This window comes from Indicator indicator, chromosome 8 (genome assembly GCF_027791375.1).
Source record: "Indicator indicator isolate 239-I01 chromosome 8, UM_Iind_1.1, whole genome shotgun sequence".
In the NCBI taxonomy this organism is placed as follows: Eukaryota; Metazoa; Chordata; class Aves; order Piciformes; family Indicatoridae; genus Indicator; species Indicator indicator.
Genome location: NC_072017.1, coordinates 613,220 through 637,844, shown reverse-complemented (window position 1 = coordinate 637,844; position 24,625 = coordinate 613,220). Strand labels below are relative to the sequence as shown.

The following is a 24,625-nucleotide window of genomic DNA, read 5'->3' as shown; positions in this document are numbered from 1 at the left end:
CAGACCTCCTTCCATGAGGGACTGTGAACACAAGGTGTGGAATCACCCCTGAGCTCATCACCTCTGTGGGTGGCATTAGCAGACAGTTTTGAAAGGAAGGCAGCTTCAGGAGACCTCTACTACAGCTTTTGGGTTTCTTATGAGAATGCTCAGGAAAACAACAACAAAAAACCACAGGGAGATCTCTAAACATGTTTGGTGTAGCACAAATTTTCCCAGGGAAAGGAAGAGGCAGCTGCTGGAATCAAGGTTACAAAACCAGCATTCTTCTTGCCTTGTCTAAGGAGAGGAAATAGCTGAAACTTCCGATATGCAATTTAAGAAACAAAACAAACCACAAAACTCAGCAAGAAGAAGATCTTACAGAAACACAGTCCAAAGCTGTCACTGCAAGGAGGGATTGCCCTGGCTGGGGACAAATTCTGCCACAGGATGGAGGGTACTAGAGGATCCCCAGTGCCCTCATGCAGCCCATACAGCAAATAGTGTCCTGAGCTGCATCCAAAGGAGTGTGGCCAGCAGGGCAAGAGAGGTGACTCTGCCCCTTGATTCTGCTCTGAAGATGAAGCTTCCTCCCCAAAGGATTTAACTCATCCATCATAGTCCTTCACCTTTCAAGCCAAGACTTGCACCTATATCAGAAGTCCCTCTTTACCAATTCTGCAATTCCAAAAGGCAAAGACATCTCTGCAGAACAAATATACTTCCACTGTACAGAACTTCCTTCTGAGAGCCCACCACCACACATCTGCTGCCAGCAAACTCTGTAATCAACATTTCTGAAGGGTCCAAGCTCTCTTAGAAAGTGCCTTTCATTGCTTGTGATGCTTTAAAAGCATAAGAACCAGGCAGGGCTTCCTCATCTGTTTTACAGATTCCTGAGGTGCTCAGAAAAGCACCAGCTGGAAATTGTTACAGAAAATCCTGTGAAATTTTGAAAGAGAAAAAATATTTTAAATCAAAACCACAAAAAAAAATCCTTTCAAGAGCAAGCATCAGCTTAGAGACCACAGTGCTCTCGAGCAGGATCAGAAACTTGAGCACAGAGATATTTGTGATGAGGATCACTTCCCCCTCTTTTACACACAGAGAATGCATGACCAGAGTCAGAAAGGTTTGGTTAATTCTTGCAGAAGGTAAAGATTAATTCTCACAGAGGACAGAAAACAGAGTAATATTTCACAGAGAGGGAAGGCAGTTCCTAGGTCCTGTGGCTGCAGTACATCACTGACACCTCCAGCTGCTCAGACAGTGCAGGGCAGACTTTGCACTCTGCCTTTATGATCCAACTTGCTTCACTTCTGAAAGGCACCAAGCAAACGGAGCTGGAAAAACATCAGGCTGGGAAACTGTTAGAGGATGTGAAGCTGCATTTGTAATGCATTTCTGTAAGAAATAATGCCCTGTGCTGCCGTAAATACACTCAGTGAGGCTGAGAGCTGGCTTGCACTGCTGTCAAATGAAACATTTGACACAAGGAGGATGAATGGAATCCTCCTGCTTTTCTGTCTTACCTTACAGAGCCACTGCCTGCTTCCCCATGTTCTCTTTCTACTGTTGATGTTCCAGCTCCCAAAGCACCTCAAAAGATGAAGACAATTGCTAGTAACAATTCATAATGAACCTGCTTCTCCTCCTTTCTCAGTCAGGAGCAACATCATTATCAGTTTCATCTTTTAATGGAGACACTGCATGGGTAGCCTCATTAGCAAAAGTGCTCAGTGAAGCAGGAAATGCCAGGCTCTAGCCTTCGTGGCTTCTGATTAGAACAAGCATCACATCTCATGAGCAACTCATAGCTCCTCAGTCAAAACACACAGGAAATGAATGACAAAGAAGGATGATCTTAGAATGATGCTCATAAGCTTGATCTTCAAGACAGGAAACACAATAATAGTTGTACTAGCAACTAAGGGCACTGAGCATGAATGGATGACCTCAGCGTGCTGGACAGAGCAAACACTGCCCAAGCAACACTTCTGGAGCTGTGTGAATGCCACCAGCCCCTGATGCTCTTACTCACTTCCATCATCTAACAGCACACTATTTAAAATATGAGACTAGCTCCCAGGATCCTCCTTTAGTGTTTAAAATGACTACTGCATGCTACTGGAGTACATCTGGGAAGAGAACCAACAGCTGCATCTTAAAAGAACCTGGCTCTGGAGAGCCAGGGGAGTCTTGGTACTGAAGTGCTTCTCACAAACAGTTTTCTGCTTGTAGAATGCAGAGTGGCTCCTCCTGCAAGAAGCTGATCCATTTTCTGCATTTTCTGTGCCACTGTTCTGGCTCACCTTGTCAGGAGGTTTAACTGAGATTCCAACACACCTACACTGCTTAAAAATAGCAACACAAGCGTGAAGCACTTCCCTGCTGGGGTTTTGTAGTTACTCAGACAGACCACAGATTTATAAGAAGATTCACATCTAGAGGATACTGAGAGGCAAAAATAATCCTAGAATGGCTCAGGCTGGAAGGGAGCTCAGAGCTCAGCTCCTCCAACCTCCCCACCATGCCCAGAGACACCTCTCAACTACACTCAGCTGCTCAAGGTCTCATCCAGCCTGGCCTTCAGCACCCCCAGGCAGGAGGCAGCCACAGCCTCCCTGGGCAGCCTGTGCCAGAGTCTCACCACCCTCCTCCTCAACAACTTCTTCCTCAGCTCCACTCTAACCCTGCTCTGCCTCAGCTTCAAACCATTCCCCCTTGGCCTGTCTCCAGATCCCCTGAGGAGAAGTCCCTCTGCAGCCTTCCTGCAGGATCCCTTCAGGTCCTGGCAGGCAGCTCTGAGGTCCTGCCAGAGTCTTCTCTTCTGCAGGCTGCACACCCCCAGCTCCCTCAGCCTGTGCTTACAGCAGAGCTGCTCCAGCCCTTGGATCATCTCTGTGGCCTCCTCTGGACTCCAGCTCTTTGCCCAACCCTTGTATTTCTACATGGATCTAGCAAGAGAACGACACATTCCCCCACTGCCCCCCACACCTTTCCCTCTTGCTCTCTGTGCCTTTAATGTAAACCACAATTTTCTTTCCTTCTAAAAATGATTGTGGCATCTTTCACAGAAATCACTGCTGGAGTACCCAGGGCAGCATCAACACAGATTTCACTTTCAGTAATGAGAATTATGTCAATAACTTTGTATTTTTAACCCTTGCTCAGGCTGCACAGCACTGCCCATGCACAGCCATGCTGCCTCCATCCCCAGCTCCACCTGCAAAGGTCTCAGTAAGAGTTTGCTGTGCACTGGCTGCTGCAGAATTGTGCATGACACGTTGTCACCACACATTAACATCCCTGCAAACTGCAGTTACTTTCTTTGCAGAACAACTGATCTGAATTCAGCTGAAGACACAAATGAGCCTCTGGCACAGGCCCAAGAGCCAACTTCACTGCTAAGTTCCCAGCTGTTGTTGTACAATCATAATGCTGAAACTATAATTACCAATTCCAGTACAGGATGCTTCCATCAGGAGAGTTCTGCTTTTCTTGTGAGCTTTCTTTATCCCAATCCCACCCATGAATTCCAATATCTAGTCTGAAGCTTCCGCCAGTGTTTATTTCTTATCTGCATTTCTAAAAAGCAAACCAAGAAACAAATAATAAAACCCAAAAAAACCAACAAAAGCAAGCAAGCAGCCAACCAAACCCCCAAACAAAAACCAACCAACCAAACAACATCCCCTCCAAAACCCAAACAAAAAACCAACAAAAACCCCAAGCAAAACTACCCAGCTCCCCACATCTCCCAACCCACAAAACACATACAAAAAATGTTCCCCATACTTTGTGTCTACACAGCGTGCTCTGGTTTACTGCTTTAAGGGCCACAAGGATGCTCCAAGGGCTGGAGCAGCTCTGCTGTGAGCACAGGCTGAGGGAGCAGGGGGTGTTCAGCTTCGAGAGGAAAAGACTCTGGGGGGACCTTAGAGTTCCTTGTATAATGCCCTCCAAAGCCCTTCCCAGCCTCAGTGCTCTGGACACCCTCCAGCACCTCAATGTCTTTCCTATGCTGTGGTGTCCAGAATTGAGCACAGCACTCAAGTTGTGGCCTCCCCAGGGCTGAGTGCAGGGGCACCAGCACTGCCCTGCTCCTGCTGGACACACTGGCTCTGGTACAGGCCAGAGGGAAAATCTGATAGAGGCCTTTCCAGGGAAAAAAGCCATTACTCATCTTACGATGCCCAAGCAATGAGCCAGCCCAACCCAAATTCCCTTTGGGTGCCAGGATCAGCCTCAAGGCATGGTGAATGGCAGAACTGAGCTCTCAGCCTGGTGTCACTGATGTTTGCACCAGTGTAACACAGATGGGTCACTTAAGGAAGCACTTGGAAACTGAGACTATCACTGATGCCAGAGCCAGCAGTGAGCCCCAGCAAAACAGCTGCAGCTGCCCTGAACTCCCTAGAGCCTTCTGCAAAAGCCTTCCCAAGCCAAAAAACGTTCCCAGGCTCCTACAGCTTGGGTGGGCACAGGCCACTCATGGCTTCATTCAGCAGAGGCAGCAGAGCTGCTCCTGGGCTGAGCAAGAAGATACAGTGATGGCAAGAGTCCAGCCTGACTTGGAACCTTATGTGTTCACCAGACAGAGCTGTGCAACTGGATGAGCCCTAGGCAGGCTTCAGTGAATCAAAGCAAAGCAAGGACAAAACATGCATCCTGAGAGTGCTTCTCAGCTGTCAGTGAAGAGCAGGCACAGCATACTCCATCTCAGAGTGGCAGAGACCACCACCAAACATCAGCGGCTTGGCCAAGCTGGTGATAAAGAAACCCTTCTGTCTTGGTCATGGGCTTGCACTACATGTTGGGAGTCCTTCATGCCATAATAATGACTTTGTGTTCAGTGAGAGGTGAGGCGGAAGAGCAGGCACCAGAAACAAACTGAGGAGCAGTTCAGATTTTATCTGGGATGGCTGTCAACTGTACCTGCAGCAATGACATTTGGTGACTGCATCTCCTCATACCCATGCACCTCAACAGTGGTAGGACTGCAGGGTTCTCAGCCTGGCTTTATATCTGACAGAGCAAACAACTCAGCCTTCAGTTTTCAGGAGAAAATGTCTCAGGGGCGGGTGGGGGAACATATTCCTCCTCCTCAATCCCCAAATCAAACAGACAAGAGATACTTACAGAATATTACAAGACCTTATGAACAACCTGCAAGAAGGGAAACCTGTGTGAACTACAGCCCAGTCAGTCTCACTTCACTTCCTAGGCAGATTACAGAGTTCCCTAAAAAATACTGCAAAGCAGATGAAGAAAAACAGGGAAATGGGCAAAGAATAAGCATGAGGTTAGCAAGGGCAAGCAGCACCTGATTTATTGCTCTGGTATAATGAGAAGTCAGGCTCAACAGACAAGAACTGTGGATGTCCTTCCTCAACCCCGGAAAGGCTTTTGATGTGATCTCCTATGCTGCTGGCTTTGTAACCATAGCAGAAAGAGAAGCTTCACAAAGGCATTCACTCAGAAAAAAGGTTCTGGGTAGGGGTTCTCACAAAGGCATCTAAGGCCAAAACACAAACCCAGACATGTGCAATGTGCTGTCTGCAGCTGACAAAGGTCAATTCTGTGTTGATTATCCACACCAGGAGAGACAGTGAAGCAAGAAATGTATTTTAGGATTGGTTTTGTCAGGACTGAATCAGGTTCAGAAATAAACCCAAGTACAACAAATCTAAATGTCCACAAGGATGGTCAGCCTGCAGACTGAAAAGTTCTACAACTTCTCAGTTCTCTTGTCAGCTCACATTCAGGTAAACAAGACAGAGGATTTCAGCTCCTGTGGTCAGCCAGAAGCTGCTATGTTTCTGTATTTAGTGTTACTCACTCCTGCCAACTTCTGCAGGATGCATATTAATTTGTTTTGCAGATGATGGACTGGAGAGCACTGTAACACTCCTCTGGGACCCTGTGGCAGTGCTTGGATAGTAAAAAAGAACTTGAAGGGTTTCCAACATTTCAAAAATCTGCCTTCAATTCACTGACAATGTCAGCAGCAAGACTGAAAAGCCAAATGAGTGAAAATGAGCTGCAGTGGACTTCTGAACACATAACATCTCCATTTACCTTTTCCCCCTGTAACAACCTCCTGCTATGGGACAAAACAATTGCACCCAAGCAACAGTAAAAGTGGGTGCCTTTGGAAAATGAAATCCTAGAAACACTCTGCAGTTTAGCAAGATGCTTTGTACCTAATGAGGGGTGAAGAGAAGAGAGGAAGGGAAAAGAAGAAACCACACTAGCTAGCCCCAGCAAGAACTTCAGCACATACAAACTCATTCCTTAGCTGGCTGCCTTTGGCATGATTTACCAACCCTGCTTTGCTGGAGTTCACATCAAATGCAGAGTCAGATATTCCATTCCCAGGGCTAAGGTCCTTTGAAGTATGGAGTGTAGATGCTTTGAATCTCCTTGCTTTAGGAGGAGACAACATTTCCTTTAGAGGCAAACAAGGGTTCAGGAAAAAAAATGATTTTTGTTTTTTACATGAAGGAAGCCTTCACTGCTCAGGATTCTCAAAGCAAACTCCTACTGATTGCTAATTTAGAAGGTGTAAGAACTAAACTTTGTAGTTTGAGACTGAAGGGATTCATTTAGATTAGCTGTAAACCAAGGGAAAAAACAAAGATGAAAGCCACCTACCTTTCGGGAATGGATTTCTTTCACGTATAGTGGGAGTAGAAATTCAGATATTCCTTCAAGTCGTACTCCTTTTTTAGTGACTCTCAAATTGCCCATTCCATCCTACAATCAATAATATATATACACATTCACTTCAGGAAACAACCTTGTCAGAGCAAGCTAACAAGAACACAGTAGATGGCCTAATGCCTACACATCATGAGAGCTGTCCCCGTGGCCCCAGCTCTCCTGATGATCTGGGACAGGAGCTCGACTGGGGGGCAGGGAGGTGGGGGGTGAGTGATGGATTTACAGGCAAAGCTTTGCCTAGGATTGAGGTGTTTAGCTGTGCAAACCCACACATGTTTTTCCAGGGCAGCACTTCATTTGAGGGTGCAAATGGAGAGCACAAACATTCCTTTGCTGTAAAGGTGAAGCCAGAGCTTGACTCACAGCTGCTAAATGGACAGAGCAAGCTGTTATTCTGTGTAGTGAGATATCAGAACAAACGCTGCTGTTGTTATGTCTTGAATCAACAGCTCTTGGGTTTCCCCAGCAGCTAAAATACACAGGAAAGCATCCTATGAGGAAAAAAAAATATTTATCTTTTTTTATTAGTAGTAGTTGCTCATCAGTACTAAAAGAGCATGTTGCTGGTGAAAGGAAGAGATTCAGGAGTGCTGAGGGTTAGTTTTGGTTTCTTTTCAATCACTTGAACAGAAATAGGAAAGGGGTCACTGTGAAACTCTGGATGAAGCAAGCAAAGCAAAGGATAAATCATTCAATGGTCAATAAAATGGGAGCATAGCAAAGTGGCATCACAAGGCTTCAGCTGTGTTCCTACAGGAAAGGTAATGAAACCTGCTCGAAGCTTAAGGGACAGAATCATTCAGCACACTGAGAGAAACCCAGGAGTCCTCATCCCTGGCTGCCTGTCACTCCATCCCTGGCAGAACACCACGCTGCCCTGCACAGCCACTGCAGTCCAGCTTCATCTCTTCTAGTGCAACATTAGCAACTTTCACCTGATTTACTGCCTCACAGCCATTGCTGACTCTGAAGAGGCAGAAGAGGCAGAACTTGCATTGCTGATCTGTTGGCTGAGCTGTGAAACAAGTAACCTCCACTTGCTGGGCAGCCTTAAACAGCTGGGTAAGTGTCCCCAGGACACTGAATCTGACCAAATCACACTGCAGCACTGCACTCACATCTGAAGCCAGCCTGGGAATTGTTAACTTTTGAAGACAGCAAGAGAATTATGCTTTACAGGATGTAACTGCCCAGACACAACAGAGAGCTCTCCACACTGTGACAGGTCTACAAAGAGCATCCTGTGGGCAAACATCTTCCCATGGACTGGAAGTCTAGATACCTGTGAGTGCAAAACTAGAAGCTACCAGAGTCAGAAAATAAAAGAGTTAGCATAAATAGAACTGAACCAGGGAAAATAGAGAGTAACAAAAGCTACTGCTCAGGCTGTCCACACTGCAGAACATTGTTGTTAGAGTAACATGGCACCAAGAGAAACCAGAGACTCCATCAGAGCTCATGGAGTGCTTAGCAAAGCAGGACACTAGTTGCAGAAAGCCACTTTTCTTAGGAGAAGTGCTATGTCCATTTAAAAATGTGTTGTGCTTTAAGCCAGCCAGCAGGTAAGCTTCACACAGCCCCCTGCTTGCTGCTGGGAAGGGGCCTCAGAGTCTCACTGGGTGGTGAGACTCTGAGGCCCCTTCCCACCTGAGCCATTCTAGGATTCCATGTTGATACTGATCCATTGGTTTGGATATGAATACACTTTCTAGCTGAAAAGGCATGTTCAGTGCAGGCATCTGCTTCTCTGGAACGTTTGCAACTGACAGATCACAAGAAAGGAGGAAAAAAATATCACAAGAAATAAGAAAATTATCCCAAGAAATAAGAAAAACACAAAAGTGAAACTTGCAGGAAAGTGGAAATGCTGAAATGCAGGTTGCCCAGTAAGTCCCACCTGCTCCCCCTGGCATGTCTGTCTATCATGCAGTCTGTAAGTTCACCTAACAGTTACCCTCCTGAATCCCAGCTGATTCCACGCAAGGTTGGCACCACTCTTCCTTGGCAGCTGCTCATTATTTTGCTTTCACCTCATGATTTTCTGTGCTCTGCATTCAGTGTGCTCCGTTAAGAGCCTGCTTTGAAGTCAGTGCTGTCAGTTTCCCTCCTGGCTTCTGTTCCCACCAGTGTTTATTACTGGAGTGACACAGCTCTTCACAACCATTAGCTGATGTTCCAAACACTTTCAGTGCCTCCCCATCAGCTGTTACTGTTCTTAGCCTGATGAAAAGGCACTGAAGCACAGGAATTCTTTTGTTGCCCAATTTTTGGCATTTAGCATGTTTTCTGTTTCTTCACAGCAGAGAGAAGTGAATTTGTACAGCCAGGTGAAACCACCAGAGTCCCAGAAACAAGGGAAGAACAGAGCCTGCTGCAGCCAGAAGGGCTTCTCCTCTTCTGAGTGGCAGATCTGAGCCCTCCCTCAGTAGCCTACCAGAGTGGCCGGGTTTGGATGCAACCTCTGGGCAGACAGCAGCACCCTAGTTCCAGCACAGGTGCATGAGTCAGTGTGAGAAGACAGATACTGCATCCTGCAGGGAAAGTCACAGATGGTGTTAGAAGAAACAAGCTGAAACAGGCTGACTGTGACTCTCGTTGCCTGATAAGTGCAACCATCTCCCAGAAAGCAACTTCCTGAGGTGTGTAGTGTGTGACACGAAATGAGGCTGAGGAGGGAAAGAAAGGAAATGGTCAGACATGTCCTGCAGGTGCTTAATGAGCCTTTCCCTAGGCAAACAATCCCTGCCCAGTACATTTCCTTCATCCACAACTCCCTGTCCAGCTCAAAGAGAGGTTGGGATAAGAAGAGTCTCTTGTGTCACTGAGTTAGAACCATACTGCCAGAGAGAAGAGTTCCAAGGCTTTCAGAAGTAGCACAACTTGGTTAAAAGCTGTTGAGAAGATCAGTCAGAGGAAGGTCCAGACTCCTTGGCTCATGGAATGCACTTATGACCAGGAAGATCAGCTTAGCTTTGGGGCTTCCCCAGAAAGATGAAACAACACTCAAGAGTTGAACACAGACCCAAGAAGGATACAGCTGTAAAACACACTGGCACTGCCATCTTCCTCTAGGCAGGATTTTGATGAAGACAAAACCAAATAATTGAAAACCAAACAATCCAATTATGTCAGCAAGCGTAAAAATAACTGATCCAATAACAAGGTGGAAGAATTCCCTCCCCATCAGCTCCACACAGCCCTGCCAAAGCATGATTACAAAGGCCTGCAGGGACAGGACCAGGGGCAATGGCTTTCAGCTGAGGAAGAGCAGATTTAGACCGGATGTGAGGAACAAGTTCTGCACCATGAGGGTGGTGGAACACTGGAACAGGTTGCCCAGGAAGGTGGTTGAGGCCCCGTCCCTGGAGATATTCAAGATGAGGCTCAATGAGGCTCTGGGCAACCTGATCTAGTTGGGGATGTCCCTGCTGAGTGCAGAGGGGATGGACTGGATGAGCTTTGGAGGTCCCTTCCAACCCAACCCATTCTGTGATTCTATGATAAGGACTCAGGTACTCATGCCCAATAAGAGGGAACCCTGCAGGAGAGAGGGAGGGACAGCAGAACCCTGGGTGTACTGCTCCTGGCTCCAGCATTACCAGGAGAAAGCTGGTGATGGATCACTGTAGTACCACTCTTTGGTGAGGCTGCTAATTTTTCACTCAGACTAATGCTGAATTACTGCTGGTGAGTGTGTTTCTTTAGCCTACATACACTGCACAGGTTAGTTAATCTGCCTGCCTGCCTGCCATGGGCTGGGTTGTAATTTTCACACAACATCTTGAAGATAATGTAATCAGACATCACCCTTGCATTTTATATTTCAAATGAGTGGTTGCTGACTTCAGAAAGAACAGAGAAGTGCAGGTGGCCAGCACCCTGCCACTGGAGGACAATCAACAAATCTGCTCTCTCCAAAAGCAGTGTGATGGTTTGAAATTGTCTTTTTAATTTTTTCCTTGCAAAGTTCAAAACAGAAAGTGAAAGAATGTAAATAAGTCACTATTGGGTGTAAGAAAGCAAAATAACGATTGTTCTAAACACTTCCATTGGATAGATAGAAATATTTAAGAACTATTACCCAAAACAAAGTAGGCATTCAGCACATTCTGCGTTCGGCAGTGGGGGCAGTTGCTGGGCTGTCTGGCTGCTGTTTCTTCTTCTCTTCTGGATGAAGATAACACACACTGACCTTGGCAGCTAAGTTAACAACTTTCTGCTTAACTAACTCTGCTTCTCTGTCCAGGGGGCTCTGGGGGGAAGCTCCTGGGAGAGAGAGAGGCCCCTTTGGGAGGGTCCCTTTGGGGGGAAGCAAAGGGAGATCGGTTGTGCTTTTCTGTTGATTGTATATATTTGTAAATGTTGTGAATTTTGTATATTTGTACATATTCATTGCATTTCATCGTAGATTTTAGACTCTGCTTGTAAATACAGCCTTCATTTGCTTCTAGACTGGGCTAGCCTGGTTACTTGTTGGTGGGGGGGGAATTTCAGCTCACACCGACACAAGCAGACAGTGTTGTTGATCCATCTGTACAAAATATTTACCTAGAAAAAGGACAAATAATTGGTACAGCATCACTGTTTGTTGTGTGTGCAAAATGTTGAACTAAAATGTGAGAGCAGAGGCTTTGCTGTTCTCTAGGAATTTCCACAAAGAGTTTTGAGGACAGACCCTGACCGTGTGCTCCTGTCCTCACACGAAGCTGAGAGCAGAATACCAGGATTCTGAGAAGGAAAATTATGTAGGTAGAGATCCTAGGGTGGCTCAGGCTGGAAGGAAGCTCAGAGCTCATCTGCTCCAACCTCCCCACCATGCCCAGGGACACCTCTCAACTACACTCAGCTGCTCAAGGTCTCAGCCAGCCTGGCCTTCAGCACCCCCAGGCAGGAGGCAGCCACAGCCTCCCTGGGCAGCCTGTGCCAGAGTCTCACCACCCTCCTCCTCAACAACTTCTTCCTCAGCTCCACTCTAACCCTGCTCTGCCTCAGCTTCAAACCATTGCCCCTTGGCCTGTCTCTAGACCCCCTGAGGAGAAGTCCCTCTGCAGCCTTCCTGCAGGATCCCTTTAGGTCCTGGCAGGCAGCTCTAAGGTCCCCCTCCTACTCAAGAACTTCTTCCTTAGCTCCACTCTAACCCTTGGATCCAGCCCTTGGATCATTTTTGTGGCCTCCTCTGGATTCCCTCCAGCAGCTCTGTGTCCTTCTCCTGCTGGGAACACCAGAACTGGAGGCAGGATTGGAGGTGAGGTCTCAGCAGAGCAGAGCCCAAGGGCAGAATCCCCTCTCTTGCCCTGCTGCCCACACTCCCCTGGCTGCAGCCCAGCACACAGCTGCCTGCTGGGCTGCATGAGGACACTGCTGGCTCCTGGGGAGCTGCTCACCAAAAAGAGATTCTCTGTCTTTAGGCATTTTACTGTGTTGCCTAAAACACCTTTATGGTAATTGATATTGCAAATTCAGGTTAGGTACAAAGAAAATACTATAATGCAATTGGTTTACTTCTGTTTGTCCTTCAGGTGCATTGTTTAGACAAGAACCACAGCTCACTGTAGATCCTTTTGTGCCATTTTCCATCTTACTGCTCCCAGTCTGCTTTACTTCACCCCCATCTCTCTAAGCAGTAGAATGAAAACAGAGGAGGCTCAGCTTGTGAACACTTACTGTAACCAAATCAATCTGACTCTTCCCAGCACATCTGGGGTTTCAATATTGCTCTGTTACTGATTTATGATATGCTTAGCATCAGAACAAATTAAAGGTTGGATTCCACAAACTGGGTGGCAAACAGCTTCTCCTTTCTGTAATCACTACCACACTCAGCCTGTCCCTGAGAGGATCAGCTCCTTTCTTACAGCTGGAGTGAGCTGGTGGCTGTTACAGCCACAGGACTCTACTCACTGCTCTCTCTTCAGTGACATGCCAGTTAGTATTCAGTAATTAAAACATTACTTGAAATAACATGGAAGTAATTTCCCATCAGTAGCCTTAACCCCCAGATTTCTCAACTCAAGAGGTTTTTCAGCATCACCAGAAAACCCATGCTGCTCCAGCAGCAAACCCTCAGTGCTATTTGAAGAAGAACCTTGCACCTTAGGACTCTGATCTGCAGGCTGGAGCCCTGGATTTTAAATACTGCCTGATCTGGATTGCAGAATCCAAAAAAGCAGGAGTCTGGAAGAGCAGTTGATGAAGAACAACTAGGGAAGGCATTGAAAAGCCTTGACATCGCAGTGTGTCAGTTTTAGGAGGATTCATTCATCTCAGGGTTGTTTTTGAGCACAACTAGGCAAAACGACGCAGAAGGCCTTTCCTTGCTCTGGGCTTCCTCTGTTTTGTCCATGTAGCCTCCTAAAGCCCTGCTTACAGCATGGCTTTGAATCCATCACAGAGAAAGGCTTTACCCACAACCACTCACAAGCCACACCACAGAGGTGCTGGAGTTCCTCCATCCAAGCACATCCTTCAGAGCTTCACAGACTGGCACTTCCATGCAGCAAAGATAAAGATCATCATGCAGAAGCTAACACACCTCCTCCTTCAGCACACTGCAGCAAGAGGCATTCAAGAAAGGAATTTTCAAGCCAGCCTAAAGAACCTCTTCCTGTCAAACCCCAAAGTGATTCTTTTCATGGGAGGAAAAAGTGGCGTGTCAAACTTGGTAGCTGCAGAGTTTTACTGCTCTGGAAGTGTGTCTCTCTGCCATTGCAGTCCTCACAGCATTTATGTTTCTGGACATGACTTAGGGTACCAGGACAAACACTGCATGGTTTCAAGACAGCTACCAGCCAGCTTTCAGCAAGCAGCACCTTGCTCTGCTGATACACTCAGTGGAATAAATGGGACTAAGAGTGAAGCAGTAAGAGATGGATCTCTGCAGCAAGCCATCAGGGCATGGAAAATGGAAGTGTGAGGAATGTCATCAAGCTGCTTGAAAATAACTCCTATGTTATCTAACAGCCTGGTTGACAGAGCACTCATCTCCTGACTGATACTTTCCAGTTCCTCCTCTTCACTCCAAAGGGAATAAAAATCATAACCTTCACTTTTCTGAGGAGCATTATAACTACAATGATCAAGGGATCTACTCAATCTCAGCATGGCAAAGGGTTTACAGCAGTTATCAGTTATGTTGGCAAACAGAAGTCTTGCAAAGGGGATAATTTCCAGAGAAATCTTACCCTCAATTCACTGCTTCATTCTGAGGGATGACAGCAGGTCCTCACACACCACATGGCATGGCTGAACTCCTGACTGCTGAAGGACAACAAAAGCTATGTGCCTACAAACCAAGAACTGCCTGCCTCACTCACTCCTGTAACAAGGCAGTGTAAGAGCCTGATTGGCAAAGGGAGCCTTAGAAAGCACAGCGCAGTGTCACCATTTGGCCCTTTAAAAGTACAGCAGCAGCATCACCTCTGCCATCAAAGCTTTCAGTCTGCAGCTTTGTGGACACAGGGTAGATGCAGGGTGGATACCTGCAGGTGTGTCAACACAGGAGATCTGGAGAGGAATCCTGTAGTCTAGCTTCTGTGCTCAAACTGGTGAACAGAGTCCTGCACACTGCTCAAAGCAGAAAGCAGGAAGGAAAGAATCTCTGGTACAAGACCATCAGCTAAGGGGGAAGCAGAGAAGCCAATATAACCCAAAAGGATATCAGGAACACGCTAAGCAGGAAGACCTCCAATGAAAAAGTAGCTGAGCAGTTGGAAAGGAATGCAGGAGCACCAGACATGGAGGATGAGGTGGACACTCTTCAGAGAAGCAGCTGTCCAGGGAGGCAGCCGGTGATCCAATACCCAACAGCAAATGAAGAACCCATCCCAGGGTAGTGAAGAAGCAGCTCTACATCCTCAACACCAAGGCTCATGAGTCTAACCAGATCTGAGCCTCACCAGCCACCCCATCATCACTCCTGCAGCTCCTCTGTCACTACAGCAATGACAGAATGGTCTAGAGAGGGAAGATGATAGAAGACTTCAAATTCATGTAGTACCTCTTGTTCAGGAGGAGCAGTAGGGGACATGGATGACTCCCCTGACTCTGAGATCAGACCAGAAGGGAGCAAACTGCTAAGTGATTGCAAAGGGTGCTTATAAACTCCAAAAAGCACTGCCCCTGTGGGACTTCCCTCCCAGAGCAGCAGGACCAAGCAGAGGAGGTGTTTGTAAAGGGTGAAGCAGAGCTTGGGGCAGTGCAGGTACAAACATCCTGTGTGAATGCAGCAGCATGCAGGCTGGAAAGGGAGCCCCTGAAAAGCTTTCCTGGGAAGACTAAGGAGGATAGGGGCTGCTTCACCTTTGCCTCTAATTAACACAGAGGAAACTGCTGATGATGTGAAGATTAAGTGGTGAGGTGGTTGAGACTGGTCACCAAAGAAGAGAATTCTCCAAGCTGGAAGGAAAACATCTCAAACTCAAAGCAATGCATTGCAAACTCCTGTAAAATGAATCTCTGAGAAGATTTCCTGGGAGATTTGCCTGAGGTGCAAGAGGGAAGTGGTAGCTCCTTCATGAACCAATTTACGCAAGGAAGAAGGAAGTCTTCCAACAGGTACTCAAGAATATTGACTCTTTTTTAATGCCTTTTTTTTTAAAGCTCTTTAAATTTCTCCTTTAGTCGAAAGGTCAAAGTTAAATTTGCTCTCTGTTTTAATTGATGCACCAGTGAAAAAGGACTCAGATCCTGCAGGGAAAGGCTGAATGCATTTACAAGCACTTGGACCAGCTGGGCATCTTCAAGCCAGCTGAGTAAACTTCATCCTGAGATATCTAAACTCTGAGAGCCACAAATTGTTAGCTGAAATGTGCCTACCACAGTGACATAGCAGCTCAGATCAGTAGAGTTCAGCATTCCCCTGCTTCCCCACTTACTCCATGCTGGCTCAGACTGTGGGGCAGATTTTCTGCATGTGAAGGGGATTCCTTTTGGATGAAACTAAATCAGAAGATCTATTCAAAATGCAGCAACAGTCTCTAAAAGGAACAGAAAGGTCTCAGTCAATGTGTGATCTGCAGCACAAGCAAGTCCCACAGCAAGTACCAAGTGCACGTGGACAGACAGACTGCCCTCAAACCACAGAGACCTCCTGCCTCCTGTCACTTCACAGGCTGAACCATTCCAGCTCAGGAATCAGCAAACAGAGGTGCTCCCAGATGCTGCCAAGGACATTCCTTTTGATTACACCCAGACCTTCTGTGGCTCTATGCACCTTTTCTTCCTTCAGCTGCTCTCTCTCTTTTCAGTGCTTTTCTGACTTGTCTCACATGCCTTTGTTGTTTAATGTTATATTTTGTTTTTAATAAAAATAACGATTTCCTTTATTTCCCATCTTTCCTTCCCCATTTACTTATTAGGAGGTTCAATGTATTGCAGTCATCCTCAGGACTTTGCACTTTCATCTGTGCAAGCTCTGCAGATCCCCTCTCACTGGCCCTGCCCTTTCCTCATACAGGTAAACAACCCAGAAGGTGGAAGTCATTAGTTTTGTGGTGGCCACTTGATCATTTTCCTTGGCCACAAGACTGAAGACAAAATTTCTTCCATTCTGAGCCTCTGCCTGGCCGATACTCAAAGAGTGAGGAAGCAGCAGCAGATGTACTACATGTAAGTGAATAAGAACAAAAATAAGAGTTGCTTCCATGAAAAGGGCTCAAGAACATCCCTGTGTTCCTGTCTTCTCCACTGCATGTAGTAAAGGCCATTTTGGCTGGTGAGCTGATCAGGATCGACATCGGGTCCGCTGTGCCTGCTTTGGGTTCTATCTCTTTTCGTTTCTTTTCGGGGTTTGCGGGGCGGAAGGACCCTGGCAGAGAGCGACAACCAGCGGTCGTCCTCTCGCTGCCTGCTCGGGATTGTGACGTCAGCCGCGGGAATGTTTAAAACCCGGCGGGGCTGAGCGCCCGACGCCATTTTGGCTGGTGAGCTATAGGCTTCTTGCCTGGTTGCACGTGCCAGGTCAGCTGACAGGGTACAGGGGGGAAAAAACAAAAAACAAACAAACAAAAAAAACCTCAATAAAATCTCTGATCTTAAGATCTCTTGTCTGCAGGTACCTACCATGGTAACAACTCGGACAAAGGGTGTTAAACATGCAGTAGGTTCCTAGACTGAGTCTTTCTACAAGCATTCTGGTGTTCAGGCTTCTAGCTGCAGTGAGTGTTTGAGTCTGGCACTTGGTGTGGAGGGTGAAGAAGACACCTGTGTCAGGTGAATTTTCTCATAAATTTGGTAGCTGAGCTGAAGGATGAAGTGGCTGAGCTGAAAGCAGAAGTAGCAAGGCTCAGGACCATACGAGAATGTGAAAGGGAGTTGGATATGTGGGAACAGGCTTTGAAACCCTCTCCAGTTGAGGGGAGCAGTGGAGGGTGGATACGGGTCCCTGTCAGGGGAAGCAAAGGGAATGCACCCCGACCCTCTTCCCCTCCCCCGCTGCCCTTGAGCAATAACTATGAGACTCTGCAGGCTGAGGGCAATGTGGATGAGAGTATTGTAGAGGAACCTATCAAGGAGATACCAAAGACGAAGCAGCCCCCCCAAACCTTAAGGACCAGTGCTACAAAGAAAAAGAGAAAGGCTATAGTTATTGGAGACTCTCTCTTGAGGGGAACAGAGGGACCCATATGCCGTCCTGACCCATCCCATAGGGAGGTGTGCTGCCTACCTGGGGCCCGGGTGAGGGACATCACCCAAAGGTTACCTAAACTAATCCAGCCCTCTGACTATTACCCATTGCTGGTAATCCAGGCTGGAAGTGAAGAAATTGAAAAGAGCAGCACCAGGAAGATTAAAAAGGAATTTAAGGCCCTTGGGAAATCAATTGACGGGGCAGGAGCTCAAGTGGTGTTCTGCTCAGTTCCCTCAGCAGCTGTGGTGTACACTGAGAGGAACAGGAAAACCCACACCATCAACAGCTGGCTTAGGAGATGGTGCCAGCAGCGCAATTTTGGCTTCTTTGATCACGGGGCAACTCTTACTGCACCCAACCTGCTGGACCAAGATGGGTTGAATTTATCTAGAAAGGGTAAGAGGGTGCTGGCACTGGGGTTGGCAGGACTCATTGGGAGGGCTTTAAACTAGGTCTGAAGGGGGTGGGTGTGGAAACCAGTCTCCCGGGAGAGGAGGGAGGACCACACAAACTGGTGAAATCAGCAGCCCAGCTGAAGTGCATGTACACCAATGCACACAGTATGGGCAACAAACAAGAGGAACTGGAACTCTTGGTTCACCAGGAAGACTATGATGTAGTTGCCATTACAGAAACGTGGTGGGACGATTCTCACAATTGGAGTACTGCACTGGGGGGTTATAAGCTCTTTAGGAGAGACAGGCAAGGGAGAAGAGGAGGAGGGGTGGCCCTGTATATTAGGGAATCTTTTGATGCCTCAGAACTCAAGGTTGCAGATGAAAGGATTGAATGCTTATGGGTTAAAATCAGAGGGAGGCCACACAAAACTGACATCCTGGTTGGAGTCTGTTATAGACCACCCAACCAGGATGAGGAGGCCGATGAGATATTCTATAAGCAGATGGAAGCTGTCTCAAGATCATCAGACCTTGTCCTTGTGGGGGACTTTAACCTACCAGACATCTGCTGGGAACTTAATTCAGCAGAGAGGAGACAGTCCAGAAGGTTCCTAGAGTGCATGGATGACAACTTCCTGATGCAGCTCTTAGGTGAACCTACCAGGGGTAAGGCTCTGCTTGATCTGCTGTTCTCAAATAGAGAAGGGCTGGTGGGAGATGTGATGGCTGGAGGCTGTCAAGGGTGCAGCGACCATGAGATAGTGGAGTTTTCAATATGCAGGGAGATAGGGAGGAGCAGTAACAGAACCCTCACTTTGGACTTCCGGAGGGCAAACTTCAGGTTGTTCAGGCAACTTATTCAGAAAGTTCCCTGGGTAACAGCCCTTAAGAACAAAGGGGTCCAGGATGGTTGGACCTACTTCCAACAGGAGCTCTTAAAGGCACAGGAACTGGCAGTTCCCACATGCCGTAAGACGAGCCGGCGGGGAAGATGACCGGCCTGGATGAGCAAGGAGCTCCTGAAGGATTTAAGGGAAAAAAAGAGGGTTTATCGCCTTTGGAAAGGGGGGGAGGCAACTAGTGATATGTTTAAGGATGTTGCTAGATCATGTAGAAGAAAAATTAGAGAGGCAAAAGCACAGTTAGAAATTAAACTGGCCGCTTCTGTGAAAGACAACAAAAAGCATTTTTATGAATATATTAATGCTAAAAAGAGGGGCAAGAGGAACCTCCACTCTTTACTGGACGTGGAGGGTAACATTGTAACTAAGAATGAGGAGAAGGCTGAGATTCTAAATACCTTCTTTGCCTCCATTTTCAACAGTAAGGCAGGAGGACTTCAGGATAACTGGCCTCCTGAGCTGGTTGATGGGGTCAAGGAGCAGTGTTGTACTCCTGAAATCCATGTGGAATTAGTTCGAGACTTGTTGAGTCACTTGGATATTCACAAGTCCATGGGACCTGATGGGATTCATCCTAGGGTGCTGAAAGAGCTGGCAGATGAGCTGGCCAAGCCTCTCTCCATCATTTTCCACCAGTCCTGGCTCACTGGAGAGGTCCCAGAAGACTGGAAACTGGCCAATGTGACGCCCATCCACAAGAAGGGACAGACAGAAGAACCTGGGAACTACAGGCCTGTCAGTCTGACCTCAGTGCCAGGGAAAATCATGGAGCAGATTGTCTTGGGGGCAATCACTGCATACCTGAAGGATAGCCAAGGAATCAGGCCCAGCCAACATGGATTTAGGAAGGGCAGGTCCTGCCTCACCAACCTGATCTCCTTCTATGATCAGGTGACCCACCTGGTGGACGTGGGAAAGGCTGTGGATGTAGTCTACCTGGACTTCAGCAAGGCCTTTGACACTGTCCCCCACAGCAAACTCCTGGCCAAACTGGCAGCCTGTGGCTTGGACAGCAGCACTGTGCGCTGGGTTAGGAACTGGCTGGAGGGCTGAGCCCAGAGAGTGGTGGTGAATGGTGCCACATCCAGCTGGCAGCCTGTCACTAGTGGTGTCCCCCAGGGATCAGTGCTGGGCCCCATCCTGTTCAATATCTTTATTGATGATCTGGATGAGGGGATTGAGTCCATCATCAGTAAATTTGCAGATGACACCAAGCTGGGAGCAGGTGTTGATCTGTTAGAAGGTAGAAGGGCTCTGCAGAGGGACCTTGCCAGGCTGGACAGATGGGCAGAGTCCAACATGATGGCATTCAACAAGTCCAAGTGCCGGGTGCTGCACTTTGGCCACAACAACCCCATGCAGAGCTACAGGCTGGGGTCAGAGTGGCTGGAGAGCAGCCAGGTGGAAAGGGACCTGGGGGTACTGCTTGACAGCAGCTGAACATGAGCCAGCAGTGTGCCCAGGTGGCCAAGAGAGCCAATGGCATCCTGGCCTGCATCAGGCATAGTTTGGCCAGCAGGAGCAGGGAGGTCATTGTACCCCTGTACACAGCACTGGTTAGGCCACACCTTGAGTACTGTGTCCAGTTCTGGGCCCCTCAGTTTAGGAAAGATGTTGAATTGCTGGAGCATGTCCAGACAAGGGCAACGAGGCTGGTGAGAGGCCTTGAGCACAAGCCCTATGAGGAGAGGCTGAGGGAGCTGGGACTGTTTAGCCTGGAGAAGAGAAGGCTCAGGGGAGACCTCATTGCTGTCTACAACTACCTGAAGGGAGGTTGTAGCCAGGAGGGGTTTGGTCTCTTCTCCCAGGTAACCAGCAGCAGAACAAGAGGGGACAGTCTCAAGCTGCGCCAGGGGAGGTTTAGGCTGGAGGTGAGGAGAAAGTTCTTCACAGAGAGAGTGGTTGGCCATTGGAATGGGCTGCCCAGGGAGGTGGTGGAGTCACCATCCCTGGAGGTGTTCAAGAGGGGATTGGACGTGGCACTTGGTGCCATGGTTTAGATAGTCATGAGGTTTAGGGTGACAGGTTGGACTCGATGATCTTTGAGGTCTCTTCCAATCTTCTTGATTCTATGATTCTAAGGATGCATGGCAATTGCTGAGGCATCATTCAGAAGCCTACAAACCTGAAAACAAGAGTTTGAGGAATAGTTGTCTTTGGCCTGTCTTTGAGGAATGGACACAACAGGGACATTTGTTCCAGAGGAGCAGAGTGATAACAGTCAACAAATATGCACACTTAGAGGCTAGCTTTTAGGTCCTTGGCACAAATGGCTTGGTTCTACCCATCCCCTCCTAAGCTCTTGCTGTGTGCTTCACAATTACACAGCTTGTAAGCACAAAGCCTCTGAGCGCCCAGAAAGGATGGCTGAGAGCAAAGCTGTAAAGGTGGAAGTTAGGCAGGATGGGCTTTTATCTGCAAAAGGCAAAAGAGTGGCAGTGAAGATCAACTTACCTTGAAGTCCTTCAAAAATACCTGAATAAATAACCGTGCAAGCTCTGGGGGGGCAGGCTGGCAGATGCCTGAGATCAGTGAGATGCAAGCACCCCACTGCCCAGAGCAGGCTAGCACAGGCAGGCCATGCTGCAGCATCCAAAGACAGAAAATAGCAGAGGCACTTCTCTCTCCACCTTAGGAGACAGGCATTGCATCCCATATGCTCAGAGGTGCTAGGAAACAAGACAGGGCAGGCTGTGGTGGGCAGGGAAGGTGAAAGCAGTCTGCCTGGATTCTGCATCTCTTGGAGAAGAAAGGTTTGGCAACGTTCTTCTCTGCACACTCTTTCCTCAGTGGGAAGCACCACACATTTCCTTTGATCTGCCATCAGCCTTCATGAAAGCCACAGCTCTGTCACCTCTCTGGGCAGGTTTGTCACTTATTTGGGTTTTAATCAGCTTTTGTGAGCTAAATGCTGTTATGGTGCTCTCTAGCTCTGTTCTCTGTATACAGAGGTTCCCTGAATGAACACACACAAAAAAACCCCCAAAAGACCAAACAACAGTATCCTAAGAAAATCAAAGCTATGGAGGGAGAAAATGGAAAGGGAAAAAAACCAGTAAGGTAATCTCATTGAAGCTGTACTCTTCCTGTGTGCAGCATGAGGGCATTTTGTTCCACTGAACAAAGGAAATGTAGATGAATAATTTTCCAGTGAGCCCTGGCACCTGTTGCAGCTCTAAGGACCCTGTGTCTAATGGTTCATGACAGAAACACAGCAAATGGAAGTATGTCTCAAGCCAGTTCTGAAGGGTCTAAACCTCAGCCTTTCATACCTATTTTTCACAGTATATCATCTTAGTTCTATCTGAAAGCAGCAGCACTCAGGGGATATTCTGCCAAGGCTGACTGCAGTTATAATCTACAAAGACCTAACCTGGCAGAAGAGATCCTTAACAGCCTACAAATATGTGTCCAGTTCTGGGGTCCCCAGCAGGAGAAGGACACAGAGCTGATGGAGAGAGGCCAGAGGAGGCCACAAAGATGATGCAAGGGCTGGAGCAGCTCTGCTGTGAGGACAGGCTGAGGGAGCGGGGAGTGTTCAGCCTGGAGAAGAGAAGACTCTTGGGGGACCTTAGAGCTGCCTGCCAGGACCTGAAGGGATCCTGCAGGAAGGCTGCAGAGGGACTTCTCATGAGGGGGTCTAGAGGCAGGCCAAGGGGGAATGGTTTGAAGCTGAGGCAGAGCAGGGTTAGAGTGGAGCTGAGGAAGAAGCTGTTGAGGAGGAGGGTGGTGAGACTCTGGCACAGGCTGCCCAGGGAGGCTGTGATGCCTCTTGCCTGAGGGTGCTGAAGGCCAAGCTGGCTGAGACCTTGAGCAGCTGAGTGTAGTTGAGAGGTGTCCCTGGGCATGGTGGGGAGGTTGGAGGAGCTGAGCTCTGAGCTCCCTTCCAGCCTGAGCCATTCTATGGTTCTATGATCATAGAGCCTTCTGCTTTCAATAACCAAAGCTTGTTGGCAGGGCTGTCTGTTTTATTATTCCCCTTGGCACAGGCTAAATTTATCACCTAGGTCTGAAATAGATTAGATGTTGTGTTATTAGATTAATTTAATTGGGTATTGGCACCAGTATACGTCCCAATTAATAGCTTTTTAATTACACCACACGCTAATGATTAACTAGAAATAAACAAGGAGAGGTGAAGGCATGGCTTCAGAAATTATTCATATGACAAGCTTTCAAATATTGCTGCACATAAGAGTGACACACACAAAAAAAAGAAAAAAAAAACAAACAAATGAAAGAATGGAATGAGCTTTTTCTCCTTGCTTCCACCCTGGGAATAAAAGGACAACAGTGAAGTGCATAAAGAAGATCTACTTACAGTTTACAAAGTCTCTAAGTACTCTGCATAACCTCATTGTTCTCAGAAAAATATTTCACTGAAAAGAAGCCAAAACCTTTAAAGGAGTAAGTACCACATCAGCAGGATGTTAGACCTGCAAACACAGCACACAAAAATAATCCCCATCCTGACCCAGGACTTTTAATTTGGATCAGTCTTTGCTAAAGTCTAGCTGCAAAGCAGGACAGAAGCAGACTGCATCCCCTCCCAGTTTGGGAAAGCAGAAATAGTGGGTTGTAAGGGAGTTTCAACAATAGCAATCTTGTGTGTGTGTGAAGCTCCTTCTGAGGGAGCCATGTGCAGCAGAAGCTAGAGAAAAGTGATCTGGTTAAAAATTTATATCAAATAAAATCATTTAGAGAAAAAGATACAGACAGCAGTGGGATTCAGAGGAGCTATTCACAGCCCTCTGCCGATGCCTGAACCAAATAATGTCTTTCACTTGCACACAAACACTTAGCATCAAGGAACCACAATATTTACTTTCATCAGTTGCAATATCTCCCCATGCCTGGGGGTCCTGAAGGCCAGGCTGGATGGGGCCTTGAGCAGCCAAGTCTAGTTAGGAGGTGTCCCTGGGCATGGTGGGGAGGGTTGGAGGAGAGGAGCTCTGAGCTCCCTTCCAGTCTGAGCTGTTCTAGAATTCTATGCGATTAGAAAACAGCTGATAGAAACCCCCAGCTCCTTGGATCCAACGTTTCATTCCTCTCCCTTTCTTCCACTGAGCTGTAACTTAGGAGCCCCATTGCTTGTCCCCTATCACTGCATGTCTGACCTCCTTCTCATTCTTCACTCTTACTTAGCAATGACCTGGATACAGGTTAAGCTTCCTGGCTTTCACAAACCGAGTGCATTGACTTTAGCTCTATCTGCAGCCTCTTACACATAAAGGTCTCCATGAGGCTTGGTGCTCCTGCTTCTCCTTACTATTTCCATTGTGAAATAACTTTTCTCACTGCCTGTGCAGAAATGAGGCTCATGTCATGTTCCCTTCAACAATCGTTATTAAACCCTCTACACATTCCACAGTCATTCCCTGTTAGCTCCATCATAACATTCCTCTTCTACATTATTTTATGTTTGGAAAATTTTCTTAGAGGTAGATTATTTTTGACTGATGTTTAATAGCAGCTTAATCTAAGGAGCATTCTCTAACAATTATCTAACTTCCAGAGCATCCTAGAACAATTAACATGAGCAGGGAGCTATTTCCAATCTCCCTAGGAAAACACTTCAGTCACTTCATGCAGACAGCAAGAGCAGAAAATCCTTTCAGTGTGACTAATAACACTTCTGAGTCACATACGCTTGAAGCAATGGCTCAGTAAATGCAGCTGTCTGCACCTCCAGCTCCCCACACTCACTGCAGTCAGCACAGCAACGTGCATGCATGCAGACATAGACAAGCTCAGTAAATGCAGCTGCCTGCACCTCCAGCTCACTGCATGCAGACATGGACAAGCAAGGCTTGAGAAAAAAATTCAGGCACCAGCTCCTGGCATGCTCTCTCCTGGACCCTGACCAAGGTGTGAACTGCAAGGACAAACATCTGGTTGGATAGGAACAGGCGGGGCCCCTGGATGCACAGGACAGCAGTCAAAGGCTTGTTAGACAGATGGTAGCCAGCTCCAAACAAAGTGCTCCAGGC

The 24,625-nt window shown here is 47.4% G+C and overlaps 1 protein-coding gene across 1 annotated transcript in view; it reads right to left on the bottom strand.

The window, feature by feature from the left end:
* The window catches only part of SGCZ (sarcoglycan zeta), a 138,400-nt gene that overhangs the window by 53,143 nt on the left and 60,632 nt on the right, over positions 1 to 24,625 (bottom strand). The window contains exon 2 of the mRNA XM_054383053.1: positions 6,640 to 6,741. Within this exon, the coding sequence (XP_054239028.1) occupies positions 6,640 to 6,741 (102 nt within the window). The remainder of the gene's footprint in view (positions 1 to 6,639; positions 6,742 to 24,625) is intronic.